The following is a 21,955-nucleotide window of genomic DNA, read 5'->3' on the forward strand; positions in this document are numbered from 1 at the left end:
ATTGGTTTGGCATGGCTGGTAGGCAGATTCCCAACACTCAGTTGTGCTGGATAGTTGAAGGCAAAGCATGTAATATGCAGAGCCAGCTCTAATTAGTTAGCTTCTGTAGTATCACCGCTTGTGCTTATGAGTGTGAATACAATTATGATGGTCTCCAATCAGAAACTAATCACACTGCACTCCGTTCCAACTCTTTCTGCACGAAGAATGTGTATCCCACTGGCAGACAGGACACCGATCTCTGGGGATCCCTGGCTTGACTCGTTTGGCAGTCAATGGATTCCTGCAGATCAGAAATCAACCTGATGCCAAGCACTGTGCTATCATGTGGTCTCCATACAGGACTTCTTCAACACTGGCAATATGCCCCTCCTGTGAAAAGAAACAGCATATCATGAGTAGGTTGCTGCTCCCCTGCAGCTTCAACAGTGCATGGCCCAGACACTGGGATAGCCTTCTTGTAGTTTGTCAGTGTTACAAAGAAATGTCAAGCACCCCCCCAGAGACCAAGTCACGATGTGAGACACAATGCTGGGTTAGAGTGCATTGTTAAATACAGTTATAACACGGTCCTTCACTTCTGCCTACTTTACCACTACACAGCCCATCTCCTTGAGGGAGTGTGTGTATCAGCTCCTCTAAGGCAAAGTGCTGTATATGATAGATGTGAAGTGGTGAGTGTACACTCTGTAGTGAAAGCACTAAACCTATGACTGCAGATAATTTGTATGCTCCATTCCACACAGTAACCGGCCTCAAAAATTTGCACTGTTAGCCACAGCTTCTTCTGGTAAACCCTCCTATTTCACATACTTATTGCTTACATCGTTTGTCTGCTGAGAGTAGTTTACACTAGCACCTGGAACACTGTAGTCATGTCAATATACAGCCTCAGTGTAACCTTATTGCCTACCATATTGATTGAGAAGCTTCACTGCGTTGTTCATGCACAAAGTTCAGTTTACGATTAAGCTTAGACAGCTTTCTGTCACACTGAAATTATAGTTCACTCAGCAAACACTCTTTCATACCTTGCATTGATCCACAGACAGAACTGGTCTAGGAGGTGGTCAGCTACTTTATAGACATGTAATGAAATACTCACTGCCCAAGCAGTGGTTTAGTGAATGGTACAGTCAGACTGGCTTATACTTATCACTGGCTATAATGCCGAGTGATAGAGACTATTGAGACTTAAATTTTGGGGAGAAAGACACAGATGGAGAAAAGCTGCTTGAGAACAGTTTGAAAAAAAAATCAATACTTAAGGAAACCTGTGGAATTGAGCCTTTAAAATGATACCATGCATCACCCAGAGACACACACACACACACAACAAAGCACACAGGATACACTCAGACGATGAGTGTGTGCATACACACACACACACACACGAAAGCAACAAGATTAAAAACAACTTTACTCAATTTTAGCAAATAACATTTCAAAATACAAGACAAGACAGAGTGAGACAACAATTTTAAAAGGTTCTGTTTGTTTTGCTGAGTTAAAAAAGAAATCTACACAGTGATGTCAAAACCTGAAACAATCTGTACCATCAAAATACGGTAAAAAAATACATCAATGCTTACAGCATGCTTCAGAAACTGTTGCAGAAAAGTGCAGCTCTGGGAGGAACTGACACACAGTTAGTTAATGTACCTAGGTAGAATCTAAAGAAATAAAAAATTTCATTTACAACTGAATTTTCCTGTAAAGCCTTAAGAAAAAATGTTCAAGTGAACAGTAACTTACTTCAGGAAGGACCAGTCACCTATTAATTATCTTCAAAACACATCCTGCTCTCTCCCAAAATATTAGAACACAGTCAGATAGTGTCATACAATTCAGATATATAGTTTAAAAAAATTGTCTTTGTAAAACTTCTAATACATTAGCTGAATGCTTTTGATCTTTTAGGGCATGCATTAAAAATGGGGTGTCATTAAGATAATGTACAATAAACAAAGGCATCAACATTGAGATACCCTTGGACCCTATAACAATGACAAGACCACTGCAAAATTAACTGGCCAAACCAGACCAAGTGAAAATTACTTGCACAAAAGAAACGTTAGTTACAAAGTGTCTTCAAATCGTAAGGAGTTCTAGTTTCATTTTGAAAAAAAAAAGCATGTTCTCAACACAATGTAATAAATTACACAGGACTAGTCAAAAATCCTAACAAGAGGTCTCAAAAATCCTGTTCCAGTGCTAGATCAGCCATTTACAGAGCCAATCTTCAGCAACTGAGGACAATCTCCAAAGAATGTCAGCAACCGTTAAAGATAAGTGAAATGGTGTTACCTACAATGTTAGTAATATTTGTGGATCTGTACAGATCCAAAGTGTTAGCAAACGAGAATGTCACTCGACCATAAAATATTAATGCTGAGTTTTAATAAAAAGGCCTGCTTTAATATAAATGTTGACTGTATTAAATTACAGGTTACTGTCAGTCTTAAGTTGACCAGTCAACTTGGAGAGTTATTAATGTTAACTGTTCTAAATAAGAGAACAGTCTGTTGTCCTATCCCAAGTATCGTTCCTCACTTTTCAGATTAAAAACAGAAGAAATTATGTTCAGAAATACAATACAAACTCAGACACCACCATCACCCTTGCACCCTCTTCTCACAACCCTCTTTAGCACCTGTACAGTGTAGGAATAGAAACTTTAAAAAGTCCTGTGCTTCCAGGGAAAAAACAAACTGATACAAATGCTAGGTCCATGACTGCATTAGCGGGTTTAGTTTTTGTTATACTCCACAGGCTTGTCCCCAGTCTCGCCCAATAGGCACGTGCGGACCAGTGCTTCCGTGACTGCGTACGGGTCACAATTGGCAGAGGGACGGCGGTCTTCAAAGTACCCTTTCTTGTCCTGGCCAACAGATCGGGGAATTCGGATACTGGCCCCTCTGTTTGCCACACCAGCCGAGAACTCGTTGATATTAGAGGTTTCATGGTGGCCTGTCAAACGGCGGGCATTGTCCAACCCCCCCTTGGGGTCATAGGCACGGATGTGATATTGATGCCTCTTTCCCAGTCTTTCGATCGATTCTTCAATAAATCTAAAGAGGAAAGAATTGTTACTTTGTGCTGAATTCTTATTGCTGGCAACAAATGAGGAATATTACACACTAAAATCAAATCTATTACTCTCTCAATCATGTTCCATTTGCTCCGTGATAAAATTGAGTCAGAGTCAAGCAGCATGGAAACAGACCCTTCGGTCCAATTTGTCCATGCTGACTAAGTTTCCCAAACTAAACTAGCCCCACTTGCCTGCAGTCTAAAATGTTATAACTGTGCCTGTATCCACCAGATCCTCTGGCAGTTCATTCCACTCATGCACCACCCTCTGAAAAATCCTGCCCCTCCGGACCCTTTTAACCCTTCCCCTCTCACCTCAAAAATGTGCCCTCTAGTTTCAGACTGCCTCACCCTGGGGAAAAGACCTTTGCTAAAGACCTTATCTCTGCCCCTCATGTTTTTAAAAGCCTCTATATATATAGAAAAATACTCCTCAACCTCCTACACTCCAGTGAAAAAAAAAAGAGTTCCAGTCTCTCCTTTAACTCAAACCCTCCAGCCCTGGCAACATCCTGCTAAATCTTTTCTGAAGCCCCTCCAATTTGGTAACATCCTTCCTATAGCAGGGTGACCAGAACTGAACAATATTTCAAAAGTGGCATCACCAACATGGTGTCCGTGACATTCATAACTCCTACACTCTATGGTTTGAGCAATGGGCGGCACGGTGGCCCAGTGGTTATCGCTGCTGCCTCACAGCACCAGAGACCCGGGTTCAATTCCTGCCTCAGGCGACTGACTGTGTGGAGTTTGCACGTTCTCCCAGTGTCTGCGTGGGTTTCCTCCGGGTGCTCCGGTTTCCTCCCACAGTCCAAAGATGTGCAGGTCAGGTGAATTGGCCATACTAAATTGCCCGTAGTGTTAGGTAAGGGGTAAATGTAGGGGTATGGGTGGGTTGGTGTGGACTTGTTGGGCCGAAGGGCCTGTTTCCACACTGTAATGTAATCAATGAAGGCAAGCACGCTAACATCGTCTTAACCTAGTGATGGGAGATCCCACATTCCACGCAATTAGTCCCTCAAATGTTGCTTTTCCATTCGTAACAAAGCACTCACTCCCCAAATCTATTAGCAGATATAGATCAATGGAGCCAGTTCTCTTCACAAAAATGTTTCAAGACTAAAAAAGAACAAACTTAACATTTGATACTCACTTCAACCCGCCCTCGTTTCGCATGGACTTGGTGCTAAAGTTGGTGTGGCACCCTGCACCATTCCAGTTGCCCGGAATGGGTTTGGGGTCAAAGCTGGCAATGATACCAAAATCCTCACACACCCTGTGCAGAATAAACCTCGAAATCCACAAGTGGTCACCCATCGAGATATCTTCGCACGGTCCAATTTGGTACTCCCACTGCAAAGGTGGTGGGAAAACAGTGATTAGCTCAAAAAAAAAGCAAAGAAAGGTGTGTATTACAATGCCCAGCAGCATAAAATCAGAGTTTAAAAATAAAATCAGCATTGCAGATGACCCAATGTGAGACATGTCTGCACAATGTTGACACGTAGAGCCTAAAGGCTCAGATCCTTTACAACAGGGAGAGTCTCTTTGGCTGGATTCCCTTTTAAAGATACAAAATCTGAGTGGTAAGCAGTAGGGAACAGCAAGAAAGATCAACGATAACAGAACGGCACCAAAAATTAGCGATTCACAAAGCCGGGGTGGGGGACCTTAATGGATGAATGGTCTCCACCTTCTCTTGCAGCTATTCTGACAAGCTCACCGTCAATGGGTTGCCCATTAAGTAACGTTCAAGTGGCTAGAACTTCCCAGAAGCAGCTGACTTCTTTTAAATTCATTGATGGGAAGAGGGCATCGTCAGCTAAAAATCAGCATTTATTGCTCATTCCGGATTGCTCGGCAGGCAGCTTCACTCCTTCACGGGCATGAGTGAACTGGATGGGTTTTTCCAGTTGATCATGATTTCCACAAGACTGCTACTCCCAGATTTTTACTGAATTCAAATTCCACCATCTGCCATAGCAGGATTCGAACCTGGGTCCTCTGAACATTGCTTGGGTCTCTGAAATAACCGGATAACAGCACTAGGCCATCACCTCCCACTTGCCAGTGTTTAGTGTCCAATCAGAGAGTCAAACCCTGGGTGCCATTATGTCTATCACTGTGGAACAGGATGAGGCCGTTCAGTCCCTTGAACCCCTTCTGCCATTCAACTGTCTCAACTCTAATCTCCATGAGCCTCCAACAAACGCAAGAGACAAAAAAAAATATATAGTTTCAAGGTAGACATTACTGACATGAAAAACAATTCTCAACCGCAAAGTCAGCAGCATCCATAAAAACTTATTCTTAAAAATAATGCAAAGAACAAATAAAAAGGTGATCAAGTGTCTTGCTGACCTCAGTAAGCATTATGAGCAGACCCAATGTCAAGCCAAATCAAAAACTCCTCTCAGTTAGCTCCAGCATAGAGACACTGCATGGAGAATCATACAATCCCTACTTCGTGTGGAAGGAGACCATTGACCCACCAAGTCCCAACAGACCCTCTGAAAAGCAACCCACCCACATGACCCATTGAGATTGTCAGCTATGGTTTGGTACTCCATGGAATCAACGAACACACACATACATGCACACCACTTTTAAATTTAAGGAACAATCTCATTCATGGAAGATTGCTGTCAATGTTGATGCAGTCAAGCCTTCAAATCCAGTTTGTCCGTCCGCTTCCCTCTTTGACCACGTCCCTAATTTCATCTTCTCAAATATTGATCCCAATTCACTTGGGAAGGTTGGTTAGTATCAGGATCCACCAATGCTTGCAGGCAGTACAATCCAAATGCAAGCCACCCTGCGATGGATTTCCTCAGGCTACCTTGCTTTTGTCTAATCGTCAATCTTATCTTGCTGGTGGTTAAACCTGTTGGCATTACAAACAGATGTTCTCGCTCTGTCTTACGGGGGAGGTGATAGCCAAGTGATATTATCGCTGGATGGTTTGGATTAGTGTGGAAACAGGCCCTTCGGCCCAACAAGTCCACACCGACCCGCCGAAGCGCAACCCACCCATACCCCTACATTTACCCCTTTAACCTAACACTACGGGCAATTTAGCACGGCCAATTCACCTGACCTGCACATCTTTGGACTGTGGGAGGAAACCGGAGCACCCGGAGGAAACCCACGCAGACACGGGGAGAATGTGCAAACTCCACACAGTCAGTCGCCTGAGGCGGGAATTGAACCCGGGTCTCTGGCGCTGTGAGGCAGCAGTGCTAACCACTGTGCCACCGTGCCGCCCACAAAAGATCCAGGGAATGTCCTGGGAATCCAGGTTTGAATCCTGCCATAGCAGTTGGTGGAAAGGGAATCTAATAGAAATCTGGAATTAACAGTCGAGTGATGACCATGATTGTTCAAAAAACCTAACTGGTTCAGTAATACCCTTTAGGGAAGGAAACTGGCATTCTTAACTGGATTGGCCTTCATGACTCACAACAATGTGGTTTACTCTTATCTGTTGTCTAGGTAATTAGGGATTGGAAATAAATATTGGCTTAGTCAGTGACATCCATGTCACATTAATAAAAACAACTCGATTTTAAACTCCATCAAATCTCTATTCCAAAGCTTCCCCAGCCTACAGATCTTTGAAATGCAAATAAAGAGTTGTGGAAGACAGGACAGCTCTGCGACATGGGTGATCAGCAGCCAGAGTCTCTTTATAAAGACGTGACACCTAGAACTTAAGACAAACCTACAGGTCAGGACCAAAGCAGTGATCTTTTATAGGCCTGGTCACGCTGTATTCTCTGCTATCCTGCTAGACGATGGGGTAGGCTGTTTTGTAAACTCGCCTGACCATGTCTGATGTGAGAGAGGACATGCCCACACAACAAGTGGTTGGAAAGCACTGCCTGGGAATGGAGCGGAGAGAGATTCAACAGAGACCAAATGGCCTCCCTTCTGCACCATCATAATTCCGATCAAGGTCTTGGGATGGAAAAATAAAAGTGTACACCAGCCTGTCCTTGCTTTTTAAAAATTATACCATTTGTATTCCAATTCTTTTGAAACGTACAGCCATGTTGAGTTTCTCCACTTATCCATTCCATTTCACCACTGCTCTCTTCAACGGTGACCATCTTCCTCCCTGGCTCCCACACAGCCACACCTCCAAATTAAAAAGGAGCTCTATCCTTTAGCTCCCCTTCATCTCACTCAATCCCCAGGTCATTGACTTACATCAATGGGACTCATTTTACAATCCATGCTGGTCAAAGTGACGGCCATTTTCTGCTGGTCGGCTATTTCTAGAAGACCTGCCCACACCAATGGTGAGCTAGTTCTTTAACGGATAGAAACGTTTGCAATACCATCTCACCCCACCTCAGTGCTTGCGCACTCTGAATTTGTAAGCTAAGCTTTCGTTAAAGCCCACGTGAGAATTCAAATCCACAAGCACTTGTGGATATTTCTGATCACTCTTCAACCTTGTATGATACATTAGGCAGCCGCCAGTTCCTTCTCACCTGAGATGCCATCACTTCAGCATTGGTACCAGAGATATGAATTCCAGCGTATAGGCAGGCTCGGTAATGAGCCTCCACAATATCTCGGCCATAAGCTTTGTCTGCACCAACTCCACAGTAATAGGGACCTAGAAGGTAACATGATCAGTAACAGTTAGTTACTGAATGCACCAGTAAAGTAGTAACAAAGATAAATAAGCACCAATTGAGGATTATCCCACACACCAACAAGTGTAACCTCAAGTTTTAGCTGCATTGCTGAAAATAAAAGACCAAATATTTCCATCTTGTACGCACCAGGACAGGATATACCAATTTTTTTAAAAAAAGGGAAAACCAACATATGTACTGTTGGAGATGAGAAAAGAGTGGCAAGTGGATTTGAATTGGCTGAGGCACTGCAATGGAGAATACATCAGTTAATGATGATTGACAATTAACTGCCAGGGCAGTGTTTAAATTTTAAATCAGGCAGGTTGACGGATTTGAGAGCTCTGCTTTGAGAATCGAGCTATGAAAAAATAGCTCTCATCTATTTTGTCCTGATGTGGATGCGAGGACCTGGAGAAGCAGTGCTCCAAAAGCTAGTGCTTTCAAATAAACCGGTTGGACTATAACCTGGTGTTGTGCGTTTTTTGACCTAGTTTGTCCCGGCTATCAAGTTACCATTTATTCTCTCGGCTCCTCTCACTGATCTTTGCTTCCTTCAGGTTAAGAACGTAGATTCGAGTATCTTAATTGTCCTGCAGTAGTTACATTTATTTTAAAACCTTGCTGCCGAAGGTAGCGCCTTATTGTAACATTGTTACTCGCGATTTGAAAGGAGCGTAAGGAATGGCATACCTTGTGGTCCAGGAAAGCCATTGGAAGGCCAGCCAAAGGGATGCCCATCTGTTCCTAATAAAGTGTACTCCTGTTCCATTCCGAACCACGGTTTCTCATCTGCGACCATGGACATTATTTGCTGGCATGAGTTGCGGAGATTACTCTCTGTGGAGACAAAGGTTTGTAATCACAGCGTTCCCATCAGCTTCACATCCACAAGAAACTAAAATTCTACAGGTGCATATTTCATTAAAATAATAAGAAAAGCAAGCGCACTTTGGTTTAAAAATTGAACATTTGCCTCAACTGTCTCACTTAATGCTGATGTGAAAATTGGCCTCCCATACTTAACAGCTTAGAAACAACGCAGAGCTACCAAATATGAAAAAAAAATAAAGAAAACACTTCAGTTGCTCCTGTTAGATATGCTTTTGACTATTGCGATGCAAAATTTTAGACAGGACATGAACTCTGCATATTGAAAACCCATTACAAAGGGAGTAACCTCCAGCTCAGTCAAAGACAACAACAATATCAGATCTTCACAATCTGTAATATACTTCTGGGAATTAACTGGGATAAAAGTGGGTATGTATCAACAGCACAAGGAAAGTGGTTGTGTGCTTGTTATTTGACTGTAAACTAGATTAGCAAGCTTCGTGAAGGAATTTGAATAATTAAGTGATTACAATGGAGTGGGGTTACATTGACAGTGGAGTGTATGCGTGTGCCAGTACAAAGGGACGATGAGATTATTGAAGAGACTGGAGCGTGTGGGAAGTGAGAATTCTTCACTAGCGGGTGGCACAATGGTTAGCACTGCTGCCTCACAGCACCAGAGACCCAGGTTCAATTCCCACCTCAGGCAACCGTCTGTGTGGAGTTTGCACATTCTCCCAGCGTCTGCATGGATTTCCTCTGGGTGCTCCGGTTTCCTCCCACAGTCCAAAGACGTGCAGGTCCAGTGAATTGTCCATGCTAAGTTGCCTGTAGTGTTAGGTGAAGGGGTAAAGGTAGAGGAATGAGTCTGGGTGGATTGCTCTTCAGAGGGTCGGTGTGGATTTTTTGGGCCGAAGGACCTGTTTCCACACTTGTAATCTAATCTAGTCTGCTACATATTCAGTAGTAACTCACAGAAGATGTGCAAATATATAACTTCAATAAAAAGGAAAAAAAAAACACTTTGCAATGTTACAGGAACAATAGAAGCAACTCTGAAAGAATTTGAGGTACGATGGAGCAAATGTCTCAAACTAACTGGATATCTAAAAACAGTTTGTATAGGTGGGATGGATCAAATGTCTACAAGTCCCTTTTATGCCGGTCTCTTGGTGCTTGGAAAACTGCACTCCGTGTACCTGCTGGTTTCCTATTGTATTTGAGGACTTCACAAAGGACAAGCTTGTTCGGATCCTTCCGGAAAGGATCCCGGAACATGGCTGCTGGGATGAGGTACATGTCACTATTGGATCCTTCTGACTGATACGTGCTCGATCCGTCAAAGTTCCACTCTGGGAGATCTGCAAGAGAGAGTACAAATAAAAGTCTCATGGTCGCCAAAGGTAACATGCAGGAAACCCACCCACACACAAAAAAAGCACTATTTATATAGGCAGCTCTGGAGCAAGTTTTACTTTAATCTGGAGATTGAAAACAGAATGTTGGATTATTTGAGGAGGAGTCACTTGTTCAACAAAGTGATTAATTTCTTTTTAATATTTATATGTTTAATGTTTCCCCCTCTTGCATACTTAAATCTTTTGGTAAGGAGAGAGTTTATTTTTATATAAAAAAGGTGCTATTGAAAGCTTCTTTTTCTTGGTTTAACGTCACTGGAGACATTCAAGAGACAGAGCGTGATAACTAGTGGGTTTAGAGAAGGGATTACACTGCAGGATCAGTCAGGTGGCTGATAAGGTAAGAGGGCTGTTCAGAAGTCTCCTGCTTGCTATTTATCTCTCAAGCAGATATTCCGTTTTGAGTACTGCTGAAAGAGAGAGTCTCAGAAAAATAGAAGTGGTAGTCAGAACGTGGGCACTAAGAGCAAATCATCAAGATTTAAAACAATAATTGTCATGGGGACTCTCCTGTCAGGGGCACAGACAGGAGATTGTGCAGTGGTAAGCATCAATCTAGAACACTATGTTGCTTTCCTGGTGCCAGGGTTAAGGATGTCTCAAAACATTTGAAGCAAAAAAGGGGGAGAGCGAGAATCCGCAAGTTGCTGTACCCATTGGTAGGAATGACAGTTAGGGAAAGGGGTTCAGGCTTGCAGAGGGAATATAAGAGGTTAGGTCAAAGGTTACAAAACAGATCAAAAATAGTAATCTCTAGTTTAGTTGCAGTGCCAAGTTGTAATGAGGGAAGGAACACAAGGATAGAGGAGATAAATCAGTGGCTGAAGATGAGGTGCAACATGCAGGGATTATGTTTCTAGGATCATTGGGATCTCTTGTAGGAGAGAGAAGACCTGTTCAAAAAGGATGGGTTTCACCTGAACTGGAAAGGGACCAACATCCTGGTGGGGAGATTTATTAGTACTATCTGGGCAGCCTGTAAAAGGTTTAGAGAGGGTGTGTGGAGACTTCCTCAGTAACCGTGAAAATTGAAAAACAGAGGAGGATGGTTCTGAATCAGAAAAGAGCAAGTTAATTAGAAAAGACAGAAGAGCAAGTCAGAGAACAAAATAACTCAAATTAATCCTGCATTTATTTCAATGGGGATGTGACAGATCATGGGTCTGGAACACTGTAGCTAAGACAGAGGCTTGGCTGAGGGAAGGACAGGACAGGACTGTCAGTTACATGTTCCAGAATTTAGATGTTATAGGAGGAATAGAAAGGGAGACAAGAGAGGGTGCTGTGGCATTTTTGATTCAGGAAATCTGCAGTTACTGTAATTAAAGACAACATTTCTGAGGAATCATTTACTGAAAATATATGGATTGAAATTAGAAATAAAGAAAGGGATGATCACCTTGATGGGATTGTACTATAGGCCCTCCAATAATTAGAGGGAAATTGAGAAACAAATATGTAGAGATCTCAGATATATGCAAAATAGGTGGCTGTAATAGTAGGGGATTTTAATTGTCCAAACATTGACTGGGACTGCCATATCGCATTAAGCGGTTGGGTGGTGAAGAATTTGTTAACGGTTTTTAGGAATATTTTCTTTATCAATATGCAAGTGCTTCTATTAGAGAAGTAGCAAAACTCTATTTTCGCTTGGGAAATAAGGCAGGGCCAGTGACTGAACGGTTAGTAGGGGAACACTAAGTCTAGTGATCATAACTCTAATAGTTTTAAAATAGTTATGGAAAAGGATAAGTCTTCCATAAAAGTCAAAGTTTTTAATTGGAATAAGAGTATGAAACAAGAACTCAAAAAACTTAATTGCAGGTGACTGTTCCCAGATAAAGGGATAACTGCAAGTGGGAGGCCTTTAAGCACACGATAACAAGTTCAGAGGCATTATGTTCCTGTAAAGAGTAAAAGGCAAGACTGGTAAGATTAGGGAACAACAGATGAATTAAGATATTGTTCTATTCAAGAATAAGAAAAAATCATGTATTAGATATAGACAATTGGGGTGAATTGAATCTCTTGAAAAGTATAAAGAGTCTGTGGAGCATTCTTGAGAAGGAAATCAGGAAGGCAAAGAGGGGATATGAAATAGCCTTGGCAGGTAAGGTTCAAGATAATCCAGAAGGATTCTACATATACATTAAGAATGAGAGCGCAACAATAGAAAGAGTCGGGTCCCTTAAAGATAAATTAGGTTGCCTTTGCGTTGAACATCAGGAGTTGGGAGAGATATTAAATGAATATTTCATGTCAGCTTTTATTGTTGAGAAAGAAATACAGGCTAGAGAACTCAGGGAAATAAATATAGATGTTTCAAAAGCAGTTCACATTACCAAAAAGGAAGTGCTGGAGGTATTAGAAAACAAAGGTAGGTTAATCTCCAGGACGTGATCAAATGTATCCTAGGACATTGTGAGAAGTTAGGAAGGAAATTGTGGGGCCCCTAAGCAGAAATATCTGTGTTGTCTACATGTATAGGTGAAATACTGGAGGGTGGCGAATGTTGTGTGCCATTGTTTAAGAAAGGCTGTGAGGAGAAATCTAGTAACTACAGACCTGAGAGTCTGACATCGATGGTAGCTAAGTTTTTGGAGGAGATTCTATTTTATTAGATTTTTGTATTAGATTCCCTACAGTGTGGAAACAGGCCCTTTGGCCCAACCAGTCCACACCGACCCTCTGAAGAGTAACCCACCCGGACCCATTTCTCTTTGACTACGGGCAATTTAGCACAGCCAATTCACCTGACCTGAACATCTTTGGACTGTGGGAGGAAACCGGTGCACCCAGAGGAAACCCACACAGACACGGGGAGAATGTGCAAACTCCACACAGACAGTTGCCCAAGGCTGGAATCGAACCTGGGATCTTGGTGCTGTGAGGCAGCAGTGCTAACCACTGAGCCACAGTGCCACTGAAACAAAACTTACATACGTTTGGAGAGCAGTAGATGCTGTTTACTTGGATTTTAGCAAAACCTTTGCAGATGACACCAAAATTGATGGTATAGTCAACAGTGAACAAGGTTATCTAAGATTACAGAGAGATCTTGATCAATTGGGTCAATGGGCTGAGGTGTGTCAGATTTAAGTTTAACTTGGATAAATGGGAAGTATTGCATTTTGGTAATACAAACCAGGACAGGACTTATACAATTAATGGCAGGGCCCTGGCAGTGTTTTAGAAGAGACTTAGGGGCTCAAGTACATAATTCTTTGAAATCTGCATCACAGGTAGACAGGATGGTTAAGGCAGCATTTTGATTCTTGCCTTCACTGGTCATAGCATTGAGTATAGAGTTGGGATATCATGTGGAGATCGTACGGGACACTGGTGAGGCCTCTTCTGGATTGTGCAGTTCTGGTCACACTGTTATACGAAGGATATTATTAAACTGGAGAGGGCTCAGAAAAGATTCACCAGGATGTTGCTGGGGATGGAAAGGCTGAGACTTTTTTCACTGGAGCTAGGAAGTTGAGGGGTGACCTTATTGATGTTTATAAAATTATGAGGGGCACAGATAGGCCTTTTCCTTAGGGTGGGGGATTTCAAAATCAGGGCATATTTTTAAAGGCGAGATGAGAAAGATTTGAAAGGAGGACAGGAGGGGCAACCATTTTCTTTAAAAAAAAGTGCGGTTTAGATGTGGAATGAACTGACAGAGAAAGCAGTAGATGCAGGTACAGTTATAACATTTAAAAGACATATGGTTCAGTTCATGAAAAGCAAATGTTCAGAGGGAAATGGGCCAAACGCAGGTAATTTAGTTTGGGAACATGATCAGCATCTACTGGTTGGACTAAAGGGTCTATTTCCATGTTGTATGACTTGAAAAGAGAATCCCTGCAAGCAGTAGAGTTGCTTTATTTTGTTTTTGGCGAGTTGGTGGCTTATTGTTTCAGCAGTCAGAGGTGTGAAGTCCCCTGAAAATGCTATTGTGCTCACTTCCAAAATCTGGAAGGTTAAAATGATTTGCTTCTCACAATTAGTTCATACTTCATCATGGATGAAAATCACTACACCTCACTGTTGGATTTGACAGGCAGTCCAATGTCTGGAAAGAGAGTTCCAAAAGCAGAGAGCTCCACAATTACGTTTTACATTGTCAGGGGCATTAACGCAATCATGCCCGTCATTTCCATACACAAGACTCGGTAATACATTCCAAAGCTGGCTCTAACAGGACACTAACATCTTCGATGGGGTTAAAGCAACTTGCAATAAGCATCACCATAAATGTAGTAGTTATGTGGATAGGAGGAACGAGACATCAAAATGTAGAAGTTATCTTGGCTCCATTTGTCACTGAATCTTAACTTTGACACAGTGGGCTGCATCACGGTGGTTTAAATGCATCGCACTCCCAAATATTCACAAAAGGGGAGAGCTCAGCATGCACGCAGCCTTATAACCAGCTAAACACCTCCTGGTCTCAGCACCCGAGCAGCTTGGGAAAGGGTGCGTGCATGCCGAGCTCTTCTCATTTGTAAACATTGAAGGGGAATATTTGAGAGTGGGATGCATTCAAGGGAAGTGGGAACGAGGGAACAAAAGTCGGCAAAAAACAAAAAGGAGTTCCCGTTCTTCATTACTTACCCAGCAGCTTACTGGAGAAAAAGTGCACCTTAGTGGAGATCTGGGGCAGAAGGAAAACACCAGATCTGGTAGCAAGTGTTAAATAACCTGCCCACACATGCATGAAGTTGGCCACTTGGAAAAAGGAGGGAAAGTTGACAAAAAAAATAGAAAGCAAAAAGCAGAGGGATAAAACATGCTCAAGGCCATTCGAATACAAATAGGTCTGTTCCCTATCTGCACCAAATGTCCTCCCCCACATACCCCCCAAAATTAAACACAATTCAACACAAAAGCTACCCGATCGACCTGTACTCTCGGTGAGGGCAGTTAAGGGCTTGTTTTGGGAGGGACTGATATTGCAGGGTTTCTTGATTTCACTCCGGGGCCCTGAAGTCTCACATTTAGCATGATCAGTGGGTGAAGTGTGTATCAGAGAGCAGTTTTAGTATCCCAGTCGGAGACTGGGAGTCAACGTGAGAGAGAGGGAGAGAGAGGGAGAGATGCGAGTGTGAAAGCTGCCCTTACCAGCAATGCTCTTGGGCTCCTTGTCTAAGGTCTTGGTTTTGCACCGCACAGCCTCCCCCGTGCCATCGATCCAGATGTACATGGCCTGCACCTTGCCGTCCTGGGGCAGCTCCATGTAGTTCTTCTTCACAATCTTGCTGAGGTTGGCGCTGGCTGAAGTGGCCATCTTGTAGGTCTGCCAGAAAGTCAGAGAGGGAGATGGGGGGGGGGAAATAAAAGAGGAAAGCAGCAAGGAAATGGACGGCATTAGAGCTGTAGCCACATGGCACTCACACAGAGACAGAGAAACCGCACCGACTGGAATTCTCCAGGGCAGGGGCTAAACCACCGTTTGCTTTCATTATAAGCAAGAGACGGCGGGGGTAGAGAGGAATTGCAAACAAAACGGCAATTTGCAGAACAAAGGAAAATTAAACGCTGCGTAAATGCGGTGGCTGAGTGTATTTCTCTCTCTCTCTCTCTGGAGAGGGAGGGAAATTCAATTGTGCATCATGAAATGGCCAGATCCCAGGATTTCCCAGGGAGAAGCGTGTAGAATATCTGAAATTCCCCCCTCCCTCGGCGGGGGTACAGGTTCAATTCCTAATTTGGGGGGGGGTTTTGCAGCGTTTAAACACAAGTCTATGACGACCGTGCAGATCCCAGACTGGATTTTAGACAGAGGGACGTGCAGGGTCGAATGCATTTTCTCCTTCTTTGTGGGGGAAGGGGGGGGGCGTGTTGGTTAATTCCTATGGGGGGGGGGGGGGGTTGAAAGAGATGGTTTATGGCGGCTGTACAGATCCCAGACTGGATTTCAGACAGAGACAAGAGGGGGGAAAAAGTACCAACAGATATTGACTTACACGTATCCAGATAGGCGTGACGGGGGGTAGCAAGGGCACTGTTTGGGGATAGCCCCCAAGCCTGCCCCACACAGAGGGGGGGTTTCTGCAGGCTGTCGATCTACAGACCCTCTGGATCATCACTGTCATGCAGAGCCAGGCCTGCATCACGGAGCATGCAAAAAAACCCCAGTCCCTCGATACATTCTAATTGCAACTGAGACCATCCCGGCGTTGGAACATGCAACATTTTATTTTAAAAGCAAGCCCCCAATTAAAATTTTTTTTTTGCCCAAACCTGATCAACTCTGACGCATGCAAATCAGGCCATGCATAACTTGCCATCACCAACTAGCAGCAACCTCCTTCGCCCACACCCCCCAAAAACCCCAATCGATCTCAACAAATTCCTGAACCCCTTATTCGAGTCTGCTGAGTTAAACCTACATGTTGGTTCCGCCAATTCGTCGGCTGGACATTGCCACATTTTTTTACCAGAAACAGGAAACACCGTGAGATCCGCATTCTCCAGCACAAATTGACTACAAAAACAAAACGCCCAATTATTACAGATAACAAGTGTCGCTTCTCCGGGACAGTCATTACTGAAGTCGGAGATACTGGGAGGAGGGGGAGAGAGAGGGGGGGGGGGGGGGAACATCACGTTTGTTTGTGTTCTAACTAAAGATTAGTTTTAAAAAAAACAAAAAAAAAACAGAAAATAGTAGCAGCAACACACACTGAAGCAGCAGCAGCAGAAAACAGGCTAACTCTGAGGGGAAACAAAGTGATGATGGATCCAGTGGGTCACTCTCTCTTCCCAGTGGGTTTTGGGTCAGTTACCTTTTCTGATTCGTTACAGGTATTCGAGTCCTCTTCGCTCTGATGTTATCACATTCAGATCCACATTGCAGAAGGGTTCGGGGAAGCACTTGGGGTGTATGGAGGAGAAGGCCGTACATTTATAATATGTCCAGGGCGCTCATTGGCGCCGGCGAAACGTGATCGCTTCGTGCAGCAGACTCATGTTGAGCGAATAGTGACTGGAGGAAATTTCCATTGCTCAGATCCCTCCCTTCCCCCCCATCCATCCATCTATCTATCTATCTTCTCCTCCCTTCCCCCTTCTCTCTCTCTCTCACTCGTACACAAAAAACTAGGCGAATGGGGGAAGGGAGAGCCATTTCTGCGTTGCATAACAAACCGAAAATAACATCCCGACTTCAGCTCCTGGCTTCTAACGGGACCGGGATCTCTCAAATTGCCAGCGTTTGCAAATGTCCCGCCCCGCCAGCTCACACCAAAGAGGGACAGAAATTGTTGAATGTTTTATTTTAGTTGTTTTGTTATAAGGACAACACAGACTGCAGAGGCGGACTGCAGCCCCTTCACGGGCACAGGGGCAGACACACTGGAAACTCAGATCATCACACCGCCCTTGTCCCCCCCCCCCCTGCTCAGGCTAACACTGAGTCAGGATTGAACCCGTCACCTGCAGAGCGGCCAGCGAGAACCGTGGCCTCTCACAAAGCCGTGGGCTCACTGCGAGCGGACAGCACAAATACCCAACGCTATTATTTCGCTGCAACACTGAAAGAGTGCTGCACTGTCAGAGGGTCAGTACTGAGGGAGTGCTGCACTGTCAGAGGGTCAGTGCTGAGGGAGTGCTGCACTGTCAGAGGGTCAGTGCTGAGGGAGTGCTGCACTGTCAGAGGGTCAGTACTGAGGGAGTGCTGCACTGTCACAGGGTCAGTGCTGAGGGAGTGCTGCACTGTCAGAGGGTCAGTGCTGAGGGAGTGCTGCACTGTCAGGCAGTCAGTACTGAGGGAGTACTGCACTGTCAGAGGGTCAGTGCTGAGGGAGTGCCGCACTGTCAGAGGGTCAGTACTGAGGGAGTGCCGCACTGTCAGAGGGTCAGTACTGAGGGAGTGCTGCACTATCAGAGAGTCAGTGCTGAGGAAGTGCTGCAATATCAGAGAGTCAGTGCTGAGGGAGTGCTGCACTGTCAGAGGGTCAGTGCTGAGGGAGTGCTGCACTGTCAGAGGGTCAGTGCTGAGGGAGTGCTGCACTGTCAGAGGGTCAGTGCTGAGGGAGTGCTGCACTGTCAGAAGTTCAGTGCTGAGGGAGTGCCGCACTGTCAGAGGGTCAGTACTGAGGGAGTGCTGCACTGTCAGAGGGTCAGTGCTGAGGGATTGCTGCACTGTCAGAAGTTCAGTGCTGAGGGAGTGCCGCACTGTCAGAGGGTCAGTACTGAGGGAGTGCTGCACTGTCAGGCAGTCAGTACTGAGGGAGTACTGCACTGTCAGAGGGTCAGTGCTGAGGGAGTGCCGCACTGTCAGAGGGTCAGTACTGAGGGAGTGCCGCACTGTCAGAGGGTCAGTACTGAGGGAGTGCTGCACTATCAGAGAGTCAGTGCTGAGGAAGTGCTGCAATATCAGAGAGTCAGTACTGAGGGAGTGCAGCACTGTCAGAGGGTCAGTGCTGAGGGAGTGCTGCCCTGTCAGAGGGTCAATACTGAGGGAGTGCTGCCCTGTCAGAGGGTCAATACTGAGGGAGTGCTGCCCTGTCAGAGGGTCAGTACTGAGGGAGTGCCGCACTGTCGGAGGGTCAGTAATGAGGGAGTGCTGCACAGAGTATTGCTTTGTAATTCATTTGACAAAGATATTGAGATTTAATGTAAAACTGTAAATATGTGTTACTGATCTTAAAGCTGAGATGTATTAAAACTGCTTTCGATATTCACATCCGAGTGGAAGTTAAATTCCATGTATAATGTAGAGCCTCGAATGTTGTGGTCTGCACTGCCTTGCGCCTGTTTCTGGTTTGCCATGTGATTTGCTCATTTCGTTTCAATGACTATGAGGCTGGGTACTATTAGAACTAAGTGAGGACTGCAGATGCTGGAGATCAGAAAAAGCACAGCAGGTCAGGCAGCATCCAAGGAGCACGAGCGTCGACGTTTCAGGCAAAAGCGCCTCATCAGGAATGAGGCTGTGATCCGAGGGGCTGGAGAGATAAATGGGAGGGGTTGGGGGTGGTGTGGGGGAAGGAAGCTGTGAGTGCGATAGGTGGATGGCGGTCTGGGTAATGGTGATAGGTCTGAAAGGAAGGTGGAGCGGATAGTTGGGAAGGATCATTGACAGATGGGACAGGTCATGAGGGCAGTGCTGAGTTGGAAGGTTGGATCTGGGATAAGTTGGGGGGCAGGGAAATGAGGAAACTGGTGAAATCCACAACGATGTCCTGGGGTTGGAGGCGGAAGATGATACTTTCCACCTCCAGGCGTTGGGTGGTGAGGGAGTGGCGATGGAGGAGGCCCAGGACCTGCATGTCCTTGGTGGAGTGGGAGGGGGAGTTGAAGTGTTTGGCCAGGGGGCAGTGGGGTTGAGTGGTGTAGGTTTTCTGAAGCACTCTGTTGAGTAGGGGTCCTGTCTCCCCAGTGTAGAGGAGACTGCATCGGGAGCAACAGATACAGTAAATGATGTGTGGAAGTGTAGGTGAAACTTTGATGGATGTGGAAGGCTCCTTTGGGGCACTGGATGGAGGTGAGGGAGGAGGTGTGGGCAATGCAATTCCTGCGTTGGCAGGAGAAGGTGCCAGGATGGGAGGGTGGGTTGTAGGGGGGCGTGGACCTGACAAGGGAGTTGCGGAGGGAGTCTTTACGGGAAGCGGATAGGGGTGCAGAGGGAAATATATCCCTGGTGGTGGGGTCTGTTTGTAGGTGGCGAAAATGGTGGAGGATGATGTGATGTATACGGAAGTTGGTGGGGTGGAAGGTGAGCACCAGAGGGGTTCTGTCCTTGTTACGGTTGGAAGGGTGGGGTTTGAGGGTAGAGGTGCAGGACGTGGATGAGATGCGTTGGAGGGCATCATCGACCACGTGGGAGGGGAAGTTGTGGTCTTTAAAGAAGGAGGCCATCTAATGTGCTCTGTAGTGGAACTGGTCCTCCTGGGAGCAGATATGGCGGAGGCGGAGGAATTGGGAATAAGGGATGGCATTTTTACAGGATGCAGGTTGGGCGGAGGTGTAGTCCAGGCAGCTGTGGGAGTCGGTGGGTTTGTAAAAGATGTCAGTGTGGCGTCGGTCACGTTGATGGAGAGGGAGAGGTCCAGGAAGGGGAGGGAGGTGTCCGAGATGGTCCAGGTGAACTTAAGGTCGGATGGAATGTGTTTATAAAGTTAATGAACTGTTCAACGTCCTCGCGGGAGAATGAGGTGGGGCTGATGCGGTCATCAGTGTAGCGGAGGAGGAGGTGGGGAGTGGTGCCGGTGTAACTGCGGAAGGTGGGCTATTCCATGTAACCGACAAAGAGACAGGCATAGCTGGGGTATTATTAGAGCCAGTCACCAACTAGCATAGCATTGGGCTTCCTCAGACTGTACCCTGCAGAGACCGTTGTTCCCTTCTGCTGCCAAGAATAATCATTGCCCCATTCCACATGGGGGACTGAGCACTGGCCACCTCCCATTACCCTCACAAAAAGCTGACACAGCTCGGATTTGCAGTTTCCTATCACTGGAAGTTTGACGGGGCTGGTTTCAGTGTGTAGGGTGAACTTTGTCATCCCATAAAAGTGTTAAAGTCAGGCCAATCTCACGTCATGGAGGCTTTGTGGTTACCGAGTAAGGGATAAAGTCGACAAATCTCCAATCTCCTCCCGCTGATTGTGCAAAACCAAAAATGCTTGGCAACCAAGATCAGCTGCAGGAAGTCGGCTGCGGAGTCTTGTGACAGGTTTTGAAGGATTTGTTGATGTCCTGTAAACAGCAGTTCGTTTTCTGAAAAGGATTTCACATTTCATTCAGTAAGATAAAAAAACCTGGTCAATTTCCTTTTCTAACATCTCATATCTCTCTCTTCTCCTCTCCTGATGGGCACAGAGACCACTGCCCTCCCTTTGCTGAAGGGACTGACCCTCACTGGGGGGGCACAGAGCCCACTGCCCTCCCTTTCCTGAAGGGACTGACCCTCACTGGGGGGGGAGGGCACAGAGCCCACTGCTCTCCATCTCCTGAAGGGACTGACCTTCACTGGGGAGGGGGGGGGGGCACAGAGCCAACTGCCCTCCCTCTCCTGAAGGGACTGACCCTCACTGGGGGGGGGCACAGAGCCCACTGCCCTCCCTTTCCTGAAGGGACTGACCCTCACTGGGGGGGCACAGAGCCCACTGCCCTCCCTTTCCTCAAGGGACTGACCCTCACTGAGGGGGGCACAGACCCCACTGCCCTCCCTTTCCTGAAGGGACTGACCCTCATTGGGGGGGCACAGACCCCACTGCCCTCCCTCTCCTGAAGGGACTGACCCTCACTGGGAGGGGGCACAGAGCCCACTGCCCTCCCTCTCCTGAAGGGACTGACCCTCACTGGGGAGGGGGGGGCACAGAGCCCACTGCCCTCCCTCTCCTGAAGGGACTGACCCTCACTGGGAGGGGGCACAGAGCCCACTCCCCTCTCTCTCCTGAAGGGACTGACCCTCACTGGGGGGGCACAGAGCCCACTGCCCTCCCTCTCCTGAAGGGACTGACCCTCACTGGGGAGGGGGGGGGGCACAGAGCCCACTGCCCTCCCTCTCCTGAAGGGACTGACCCTCACTGAGGGGGGGGGGGGGGGCACAGAGCCCACTGCCCTCCCTCTCCTGAAGGGACTGACCTTCACTGGGCAGGGGGCACAGAGCCCACTGCCCTCCCTCTCCTGAAGGGACTGACCCTCACTGGGGGGGGTGGGGGGGCACAGAGCCCACTGCCCTCCCTCTCCTGAAGGGACTGACCTTCACTGGGGGGGGGGGCACAGAGCCCATTGCCCTCCCTCTCCTGAAGGGACTGACCCTCACTGGGGGGGCACAGAGCCCACTGCCCTCCCTTTCCTGAAGGGACTGACCCTCACTGGGGGGGGCACAGACCCCACTGCCCTCCCTCTCCTGAAGGGACTGACCTTCACTGGGGGGGGGGGGGGGGGCACAGAGCCCACTGCCCTCCCTCTCCTGAAGGGACTGACCCTCACTGGGGGGGGCACAGAGCCCACTGCCCTC

The 21,955-nt window shown here is 46.3% G+C and overlaps 1 protein-coding gene across 3 annotated transcripts; it reads right to left on the minus strand.

Annotated features, from left to right (window-relative positions):
- Positions 1-1,402: 1,402 nt before the first annotated feature.
- Positions 1,403-16,927, minus strand: LOC122554672 (glutamine synthetase, mitochondrial). 3 transcript variants are annotated; one of them, XM_087990939.1, is made up of 8 exons: positions 16,771-16,922; positions 16,375-16,469; positions 15,104-15,269; positions 9,773-9,934; positions 8,433-8,579; positions 7,590-7,717; positions 4,247-4,446; positions 1,403-3,071 (listed from the first exon to the last, which is right to left on the minus strand). In XM_087990939.1, the coding sequence occupies exons 2-8, from the start codon at positions 16,450-16,452 to the stop codon at positions 2,750-2,752; spliced, it is 1,203 nt and encodes a 400-aa protein (XP_087847065.1). In that variant the 5' UTR covers positions 16,453-16,469; positions 16,771-16,922; the 3' UTR covers positions 1,403-2,749. The 3 variants fall into 3 exon arrangements, with proteins under 3 accessions (XP_087847065.1, XP_043555976.1, XP_043555977.1); XM_043700041.2 differs by having other exon boundaries at positions 15,104-15,278; positions 16,771-16,921; XM_043700042.2 differs by lacking the exon at positions 16,375-16,469 and having other exon boundaries at positions 15,104-15,278; positions 16,771-16,927.
- Positions 16,928-21,955: the final 5,028 nt, after the last annotated feature.

The sequence above is a fragment of the Chiloscyllium plagiosum genome, unplaced genomic scaffold (assembly GCF_037043375.1).
Source record: "Chiloscyllium plagiosum isolate Xiang-an unplaced genomic scaffold, Cpla_swu_hap1 HiC_scaffold_9, whole genome shotgun sequence".
Taxonomy (NCBI): Eukaryota; Metazoa; Chordata; class Chondrichthyes; order Orectolobiformes; family Hemiscylliidae; genus Chiloscyllium; species Chiloscyllium plagiosum.

Excerpts from the sequence above, each read along its gene's own strand:
- LOC122554672 (XM_043700041.2), bottom strand. The coding sequence starts at position 16,452 with ATGCGGATCTCACGGTGTTTCCTGTTTCTGGTAAAAAAATGTGGCAAT. Across the intron at positions 15,279-16,374 it reads CGAATTGGCGGAACCAACAT|ACCTACAAGATGGCCACTTC; the intron begins GTAGGTTTAACT and ends ACTTTCTGGCAG. Across the intron at positions 7,718-8,432 it reads TGGCTTTCCTGGACCACAAG|GTCCCTATTACTGTGGAGTT; the intron begins GTATGCCATTCC and ends GTTACCTTCTAG.